Here is a 10,057-nt window from a genome sequence, read left to right on the forward strand (position 1 = left end):
GGACGGAGGCGGCAACGGCGCGGTGGAGGAGAAGGAGAACGGCAAGACGGACCAGCTGCCCGCCCTCGCAACGCCATGCCGCCCCTGCTCTGCCGCTCTGCGCCCCGCGGAGGCGCCGCGCTGCCGCCCGCGCCCGCTCACCCCGCGGTCATGGCGACGTTGTAGAAGATGAGCCAGGTCGTAGCCAGGGCGCCCAGCTTCTTCTTCTTGCCGTTCTCCTTCTCCTCCACCGCGCCGTTGCCGCCTCCGTCCTCCTCGCTGTACGCCATGGTTCCCCGGCCGGGAGCACGGCGCACACGGCGGGGAGGAGGGGCTCCCTCCGCGGCGGGGCTGGGGCCGCGCTGACAGCCGGACCGAGCGCTGTCCCTCACCCCATCTGTCTTCCCCGAGGGCTGCTGCCGCCAGCGGCTCACATGGCCCTGCGCGCTCCTCCCTCCGCGCCGCGGGGCTCCCCGGGTCAGCCAGAGCCTGCGGGGGTGGGTGAGCCTCCATCAGCAGGGAGCTCCTGATGGGATGGTACCCGGCCTTGCTGCTGACCGTCAGGCAGCAGCAGCGGGCACAGCCCACATCAGAAAAAGTGACAAAAAATAGTGCGGTTCTTGGAAACACAGAAATGTGTGTCTGAGATTGAACACCTGGGAGTCTGGCCAGAGCCCGACTGGTGGGAATATGCTCAGGCCCCCACCTCGAAGGCCAAGCAGCCACCTGCCAGGGTGACTTCGAGAGTCTGGTAGGTCTCCATAAATACCACCCTAAATACCCGAGGAGGACTAAGGCCCACACCTGAGAAGGGGAAATTTCTTCCAAGGGCCTGAAGAGCACTCAGCTGTCAGACTGAAGGATGACATTCGAATATTCATGTTACCTTGTAAAAGTTCACTCTCTGTGCAAGTGCACAGGGAAGCTAAGCCAGCACAGGTAGCATTGCTGGGACTGGCTCTGGAATGGGGACAGCCTTAGCCTGAACAAGGTTGATGTGACATGACTCTTCAAGAGTGTGGGCTGCACCCACTATCCTGACACCTGGCTCATCTCTGCTAGCCTGGGGATGCCACTTGCTACTTGGGGCAGGCTCCTCATTTCCACAGCTAAGGATGGTGACCATGGCCACTCAGCCCAAATACTTCCGACATGGACACAGACAGAAGAATTCCAAAACTGGGCCAGGGTATCTTAAATGATACTTGTTCAGTAGAATTTCAAGAGTCCAAGTCTATCTACTTTAGGGTGGAGTAGGTATCTCAATGTTGAAGACACCTGGATGCCTCAGGTCGAGGGCCTTCATGTAAAAGATAAGCAGATGTGCCATAAAAAACCTAAGTCTCCCCCTCGTCACCAAAACACACAAGCAGATGTTCACCTTTCAGCCTCAAAATACACACCCACTGGCAACAGCAAATGTATAATGTGTGCAAAATGAGTAGCTGGCAAAAGAGCATGTTGCATATGCTAGTAAGATTACAGTAGGTACCAGTATTATACATACACAGATACTTCTTTTGTTCAAGTCATAAATATAATCCAGTTTGAGAATCCTGTGGTTAAAAAATCAAGACAAAGAATTTACACACAGGATTGAACAACCCAACTCAGAAGTTTTTGCCAATATGGGTTAATCTGAGCCTACATGTCACCTCAATGTAACAGCTGTAAGTTGGTTTAAACTGTAGCTTTCCAAAATACTTTCAATATTTATTGTTTTAATTCTGGATATTCCTGCTATCTTACTTACATGTTTTCTCCACTTGAATTCCTCTTCTCTCTTCAAACTTTCTAACTTTTTTGCTTTGACAATGTAGTGTTGAAAGGGGCATCAAAAATTAACCACATACTATGAGTAAAGTGGGGTTTTTTTCTCATTCGATTTTGTCAATTTATGACTTCATTAACTGATGAAGACTTTCTTATTTTAAATTATGATCTATGGAGAAAGGCATGACTTGATCCCAATTTTTAGTATCAGTTTTTATTTTTTACTGCTTTTAGCTGTCCTTTGCCATTTTTCTTTTGAGATTTTTCCACGGCAGATTTGAGGCAACAAATCCTGTTTTCTTTCTGAAGTAAAAATTTTTCGTTTTTAAATCCCTTCTTGGATGTTTTCCCTGCTTTTGCTCAGAATCTTTTCAAATTTGATAAGCAATGGTTGTCTAATTCTCATTAGAATTCTGTATTACTTTCCTTCCCCTATTTATTTGCTCAAATTTATTGATTTTGGATACACACATTATCTGTAATGATGACCGGGCTTGTCTTTGGTTAATTTAGTCAATTCAGAATTTACTGGTGAGGAGAAGCATCTCAATGTGTTTGCTCTAATATTGTGGTTACTATTTATTGAGCTTACAGTTTCTCTTGCTATCACACTACTCATTCACCCAATTGATGTAAAATTTCTGAATATCCCCATAATCTTTTTTTTGGATTTAAATAAACTAAACATTTTGTTCCATTTGCAAGTTTTGTCATCCCCATTTGTCTATGTTTCCCAACCATTTATTAATGTATTAAGCACAAAACTTTTTACAGAACTTTCATAAACATCCCAATGCTCTAATTTTGCTGTAATAAACTTGCTCTTTGTTTCCACTTCCCATGTTCTAATCCATGGAGGTATTTTTTTCCTTAATCTGTAGCTACTTCATATCCTTGGTGATTCCTGTGTGACATATTTTTGGCAGCATTTTCAAAACATATTGGTTGTGTTAAGGCTATTTTTTTACAAATTTCTTTTTATTATTACATGTTCCAGGACTTGCAACAAATTAGTTGAAACATAATTTCTTTTTCATAAGTTTCCTATTGTTACTCTTTAAATAACGATTTCTGTCAATTACAATGTATATATTTGTGGTTACTAGTCTGTATTTTCTGAATCCTTTATTTAAATTTGATAAAGTGTCAGCTATTTTCAAAGCATTAAGTACAGGATCTGTACTTAATTTGAAATGATGTTCTTATATAGTAGTGAAATTATTTCATCTAATATTTCAGCTTTGGCTAGAACTTTTTAATCCCCAAAAAATCTCAAAATGATTAATAAAACAGATTTTCTTTACATACCGAAATTAAATCAATGGAAGTGAATAGGCTTATACATTAATCACATTAGCTAAATCAGGTTTTAAAATCTGTTATGAGTGGCTTATCAATTGAGGTGAACTTTGCGGTTATTCAAACACAAATCAACCTTCCCAATAAATTTCAAGACAGTCAAATCAAGGTCTTTTGTGTTGTAGATGAGAGCATCATTGTGTTTCATATTCATTCTCAACCTTCCCTGACAGTTTACCTTTATTCACTCTAGCTCCAAATCATCAACACTGCTCTACTGTTACTACAAAAATGAGTGGTTTTCCTTGTCTTCATGATTGATATTATAAATATATATTTTAGTTCTAGATTCGTATTGAACACATATATATTCAAAACTTTATAAAGCTGAATGGTTTTTACTCCCAATCTATTTCCAGAAATACGAAGTGAAGCTTTCATGGGATTATTTTCTAATGAAATGTTCTACAGTGTTTTGGGTTATTTGTTACAAAATTTATCTATTTAATATGGAAACATTTCTATGAAATGAAAAATTGTAGTGCTTTGAAAATAATACAATGACTTATCAGCTCCACTATCATAGGGGAAGGTCATCTACTATTGAATGCTGCAAGAACTACTTGGTATGAACCTGGCAGAATCATCTTTATACTTCAGACTAGTTAAATGTTAGATATTAACTTAAAATCCTGGCAAGGGGAATTTGCTGCAAAATTTAACAGCTTAAATTCTGCTTGTCCTTCTGCCCTGTCTTCAGTTAATGTTCCCACCACACTGCGAGAACAATGTGTTTAGATAACAGATTTTATATACAGTACTTGCACACTATTCTAGGTTTATGCTATGTAGGAACCAGTAAGGTATTCAAGGATAAATGCAAGTAAACAGAATTATGTCTAAATTGAATGACACTGTGTATGTGTCTCTTTGTGCATTCATCCAGGTCTATCTATTATTTAATTTACTATGCTAGGAATTTGATAGAAGATGCTTTCAAAAGATGTGGTGTAGAATGGATTGCATAAATCTTGTGGGAAGAACTAGAAGATCTGCTCACATTTGGCACTTCTGAAGCAGTTGGAGTTTTGCACTGCTACTGCAAAATAAATTATTCATATTAAGCCTCTGACTGTACAGCTCAGTAGTCAGCAAAGGAAAAGAAATGTCGTGAACACAGACTGACGTAGAATTTTATATTTCTGTTATAAAAATACAAAAATTCTGGTGTGAACATTTAGAATTTTTTGTATGATAACTATTGATTCTACATATCCGAAACCCACTGGTTTATTAAATGTTCTGAAAAGCACCAGTCTGGGATGCCCTTGTGTACTGTTCTATTTAATCCTCTCCAGGAACAAAACCATGATGCAAGCTACAACGCTGAAGAACAAACACATGTTAAAGTGAGATGACTATGCTCATTTGAGTTTGGTTTATCCGAGTTTTTGGTTTACCCAAACTCAGTGTACTTTTTGCTATAGTAGACTTTGAATTCTGTACAACAATTATTTTCTTTATGGGATATTTTAGATATGATGTGATCTGCACAGTTGGCATCTTTGCACACTGCAGACTGGCTGTATCAAGAAGCTAACTCCACTCTAATATTCTAATTGTGTGTATACATATGTATATATATAAAATGTTTAAAACTGAAATTAGTACTATTAACTTCAATGGTACTGTTCATGTGAGGAAAATAAAATACACTTTGGAAATTAACTGCTAGCATAAATATATTCTTAAATTCCCTTTTCTATATTATGCAATAAAACTAATATTCTTCTTATAAAGAAGCTTTGCTACCTTGCCCAACAGATACAGGCAAATTTTTCACAGGGTTTCACAAAACACAATAAAACTAAATAATACTAAAACCTCCTTCTGATTTTCTGTGTATTTCAATGGTAGCTTGCTTGGGTGAGAACTACAGTCTCTATAGAGGAGCCCGCTGCCATCATTAGCTACAGAGCACACAGAATCTAAGCTTGTTTGTTAGTTTTATTTCAAGAGCTTGAGTTAAAAAGGGCTCTTTATCAAGTGAGTAGTGCTCCAATCTGATGCCCGTTATGGTCAGTAGAAGTATTTCTATTTCCTTCTTCAAAGAGTGGTGGAGAACAGAAAGATTAATTTTAACTTTATCATTGGTTGAAAACTGGTCTGAGTTATCAGCATGAAGAGGTGACCATATTGGGTGTAGTCAGTTTGGCCACACTGAGAACAGGTGTTTGTGCCAAAAAAAGCACTAGGACAAGTGGTTCCCTACAGAAGTGTCGGGAAGCTGGCGCAGAGTGATGCTCTGGCCAGCATCCCCAGGGAAGCCCAGGCACCCGGAGATCCCAGAAGCCAGCACCTTAGAGGTTACCTGCTTTTTACAGGTGTATCACAATACATTACCACAAGATTATGAAGGCAAATAGCATAAACACATTTTTGTGTTTCACTTCAATGAACTTGTTATCCAAAATCATTTAACAAAACTGCAGTGTTAACATATGAAATCTTCATTTGAGTTGGTTTGCAATTACTACTTTGAATTCAGAGGGACTGAGGCGTATAACCCTTTTTTCTGGCATCTATGTGCAAATATCAACTAGGAAGTTGCACATCACAATTTTTAACATGGTCAGGGAAAAATGAATTATTTTATAAAATTTATTACTAGAATCTTTGCCTAGTTCTAAGATTACATGGATTGGAAGGAACTCCAGTTATATGCTTCATATAATCCTACTTGCATACTTCATAAATATTAAGGTAAAAAGGGACAAAGAAATAATTTTAGCCTGATTTCCCATATAACAGCAGACACCAGACTTACTGTATTGATACATTTCATATATCTTCTCTATACATAACGAAATAGATAAGAACACTGTAAGCCATGCTACTTGGACACTTGCAAAATATTAGGACATACACAATAAGATTATAGATGGGAAGTAAATCACTGTGGTCCAGCAGTTAAAACATCTACATGTACCCTGTAACTGGGAAAAATTTTGTCTTAGTCAAATCATCATATGGTTATGCATTACAGCGTCTTGTATGCCATCCAAAACATTTTGTACTTGCCCTGTCAGAGAGAAAAGCTGTGATTAAACGGATGGCTGGCACTTGCTCTATTCTGAACCTTTCTCTTTTCCTTTGATTATCATTTCTTCACAGCTTCCAGTTCCAAAAGCAATGTACACAGAGGACTATAATGAAAATGTAGTCAGAATAAAGGTCAGTGGAACTGATTTGTGAGACAAACATTGTTCTTCATATCTGTCTCCTTGCTAGAAGTGTACTGGCCTGACTTTTTCCTGGCATCATACACCTTATTTTACAATGCAGCAGTTATAAAACTAATATATACTAAAATAAATAGGCGTGACAAGTAAAATGGAACTGCAGTGGACCTCCATGGCCAAAATGGTTTTGCCTTCCTCTTAGAGAATGCTTGTTTAATGCAGATGGGTGTCAACTGAGTGATTGTAAAGAACATTAGAACTTCCCTAGCAGATGGTCATTTACAAGTTACTGTTCCTAAGTATCCTTTCCTACTGAAGAGTATAGGGAAACGAGTCATTGTATATCATCAGAATCCAGAACTAACCTTCATATGGATTAATTCTTGTCATAATTAAAAAAGTAAGTCATAAATTATATAAACAAACAACATAAAACATCTACCGAATCAAATTTAGAAGAATGTCACATCTTTAAAATCCAGGAGGTGCGTTACGCTGGAAATTAACCAAATACATGAGACCCCACCTGCAGTACTGCATTCAGCTCTGCGGAATCCAACATAAGAAGGACATGGACCTGCTGTAGTAAGTGCAGAGGAGGCCATGAATATGATCAGAGGGCTGGAGCAGCTCTGCTGTGGAGACAGGCTGAGAGAGTCAGGGCTGTGCAGCCTGGAGAAGGCTCTGGGAGACCTCACTGCAGCCTTCTGGTATCTGAAGGGCACCTACAAGAAAGCTGGAGAGGGACTTTTAAACAAGGAGATTGTAGAAACACAGTGATAAGACAAGGGGTAATAGCTTTAAACTGAAACAGGGTAGATTTAAATGAGATATTAGGAAGAAATTCCACACTGTGACGGTGGTGAGGCTCTGGAACATGTTGCCCAGAGAAGTTGTGGATGCCCCAAACCTGGCAGCGTTCAAGGCCAGATTGAAGAGGGGACCGAGCAACCAGGTATAGTGGAAAGTGTCCCTTGCCATGGCAAGGGGATTGGAACTAGATTACCCCTAAGGTCCATTCCAGCCCAAGCCATTCTGTGATCTTTTAGCTGTATCTGAACAACAGTACTATACAAAAAGAGAAGTGTGCAAAGAAAAAAGAAATGTCTGCATCAGTCATCTGAGACTGCTTACTTCAAACAAAAGTAGCATATATTTCAAAAAAACACCCTACTTAAAACTTGCTATAAGGCTGTCTAGAGACAAGCCCTAAGTCAGAGAACTGTTGGACAGATAGGCTCATCTGTGAAATCAACACAGTCACTGTTGCAGAGGCCGTCTTCAGAATGAGGTCCAAAATAGAACAGATGAATAATCCCCTGGACATGCCTGTTTTTCCTGACCCAGACCGATGAAGTACTGTCCCTAGCTGTGCCTTCCCACCTCTTCACATGCCTGATCTAATTCCAAGGTGAGTCAGAGGGATGACATGATCCAACAGGAAACTTCTCTGCAGTGAAGTAGTTTTTCAGCTGGATCAGCTGATTGTGCAGCCACAAATGAAATGGATCAAATTCCAAATCTAATACAAGAAATGTGGTGGCACCACATAGTTGTGGGCACAGGGAGTGCAGTGTTGCTACATTCTCTTTCAGCTGTAGATAACCCAAAATTAAATGCAATTTGAGACTGTATTTGAACTAGACTCCTTACTTTTAGATAGCTAACTTAGGCAGCAATAGGAAATAATACAAACATTTTGAACTACATCCAGTAAAGATGTAGTTCCCACCTGTTTATTAATAGCATATAGATTAACACAACTGTTTTTAATAGCATATTCCTTATACTACTCGTACATAAGGTGGAAGAGCTGGTTTCCATGGCCGTTTGTGTCTGAGAGGGCAAACCCCACACTTCATGGGAGAGTACTCTAACTACCACCCATTGCTGTGTCATGGAAACATGCTAGAGCCATGAGACAGGGAAAAGAGGGAGGAGATACAGTACAATATGGAGTTTTGGAAGGGCTTCATGCTGTGCCCAACAATAAAAAACAATCATTACAGAATCAAAATATGAGCAATGATTACAGAGCCTTAAGATGCTTCCTGAGTATAAACTACCTTTTTCAAAATGTTGGATAGGGTATTTGGAAATAAAGTTGGGCTGCAATGCTTTCAGGCTGAAGGTAGTCTAAAACCCCAGTTACTCATATGTGTTGTGTTAGCTCTTCCTGCAGGGCTACTGAATAAAACTCTGCTTCTTTTGAAAGGATTCCTACAATTCATTTTGAACACATCAGAAAGAAGGGATGAGAAAGGAGGGGATAAAACAGGCTCAGAGAACATCTACCATATGTCTTTTGTGAACATAATGGAGGATGATGAATGGGGAGGAGGTAAAGCATCCTCTGAGAGTATCTAGCAGATGTCGTTGAATTGAGGTAGAATCCAAAGAAAACATGCAATTCCTCACAAGTAGTCAGTTCTAAGCATTAGATCAATGCTGACCTGCATTAGCTGCTGAACACAGTTGTTATGGATAGGTAAAGAAGCAGAACTAGAGGTCTGGGGAAAAAACCTTAGTAAAATAACAAAGTGCCTAGTGACTGTAAATTCCTGTGGAAAGAGGCTTGGTGTGCAGTTTTCATTTGATGTGTCAGAAGTCTGCCTAATGCATGCAATCACATTCATTATTGAGCATAATTAGTGCTATTGATTGCAACTAGTGTTTCTGCCCTGCAAACAGTCATAGTACCCTTTTCATTTCTTGTTTGCACGCCTGTGATGTGCCCTTATTGCTCTGTGTCTGACTCTTTCCCCAAGCGTATATATGAGCCTAGTTTTACTTAATTTGCAATCCAACTAGTTCAGAGTAATTGAACAGTACTAAAAGGCCTTAAGGATAATGACTTGAGTTTTATGGGACAGCAGGAATAGGCAACGTGTCTTATCCTATGAGTCATATTGTTAATGTGGGACACACCCCACTGAAGCCAGCAACATTACAAAGGGGAGCAGCAAGACAGGCAACCAAAGGCCATGGGATATTCCAGGCCCTGTTACCAACCGATAGCTACTGATCTCCATGGGATGTGACTGCACAGAACTGGTCATGTTCCCGTGCTATGCTGTGAGAGATGCTGGCATAACGACCAATCTGCACTTTGCCGTCAGACTACCCATGTCACAAGCACGATGGCGTTACCAATGAAAATATTCTGTCAGCCCAACGTATAGGGAAGCTCCAAAAATCTTCCATAGGAAGCAAACGTGGCTGGGCACAAAGCCGTCTCGCCTCCTAAGCAGGGGGGACAAAAGAGCTCCGCATAACTATATAGTACAAACCTCGGCCTCGGGTATCCGTGCCGGCGCTAAGACGCCTGTCTGGGGTGGCGGGGCGGCGGGGCGGGCCCGGGTGTCGCTGCCGGGGCTCCCGCGGAACGGGCCCGGCCCCGGTTCCCGTCGTGCTGCGCGGGAGGCGGCGCCCCGGCGCTGGGAGGAGGAGGCGGCGGAGCTGCCCGGGGCGGGAGGAGGAGCCGCCGCCGCCGCCGCTGCTGCCGCCGCCGAGGGCTGCTCTGTCTCGCCGCCGCTGCCGCCGCGCTGCCGGGAGGGGCGGCCGCCCCGCGCCCCCAGCCCCGCGATGCCGCTTTTCGCCACCAACCCCTTCGATCAGGATGTGGGTGAGTGGCTCCCGCGGCGCCGCGGCCCGGCCTCTCCCCGAGGGAACCCCGCCGGCGGCCGGCCCTCCGACCCGCTCCCGCTCCATCCCCCGCGGGCAGCCGGCCCGCTGTCCCGGCCCCGCGCTGCTGGGCTCGCTGG

At 42.1% G+C, this 10,057-nt stretch overlaps 2 protein-coding genes across 6 annotated transcripts in view; one reads left to right on the forward strand and one right to left on the reverse strand.

Annotated features, from left to right (window-relative positions):
* The window catches only part of HACD1 (3-hydroxyacyl-CoA dehydratase 1), a 22,635-nt gene extending 12,931 nt beyond the window's left edge, over positions 1-9,704 (reverse strand). The window contains exon 1 of one of the 5 annotated variants that reach the window (XM_042043430.1): positions 9,584-9,704. Coding sequence is in view for 4 of the 5 variants with exons in the window: in XM_042043427.1 (XP_041899361.1) it covers positions 142-492 (351 nt within the window). In the remaining variant the exon portion in view is untranslated. Of the gene's footprint in view, positions 1-141; positions 616-9,583 lie in introns of those variants that run through there. The other 4 variants (XM_042043427.1, XM_042043426.1, XM_042043429.1 and 1 more) reach the window with 4 other exon arrangements.
* A 100-nt stretch (positions 9,705-9,804) lies between these two features.
* Positions 9,805-10,057, forward strand: part of STAM (signal transducing adaptor molecule) — a 34,084-nt gene continuing 33,831 nt past the window's right edge. The window contains exon 1 of the mRNA XM_042043329.1: positions 9,805-9,918. Coding sequence (XP_041899263.1) covers positions 9,879-9,918 — 40 coding nt within the window. The 5' untranslated portion in view covers positions 9,805-9,878. The remainder of the gene's footprint in view (positions 9,919-10,057) is intronic.

The sequence above is a fragment of the Corvus kubaryi genome, unplaced genomic scaffold (assembly GCF_017639235.1).
Source record: "Corvus kubaryi isolate FWS band 111438036 unplaced genomic scaffold, C.kubaryi_AGA036_p1.0 37398, whole genome shotgun sequence".
Classification (NCBI taxonomy): Eukaryota; Metazoa; Chordata; class Aves; order Passeriformes; family Corvidae; genus Corvus; species Corvus kubaryi.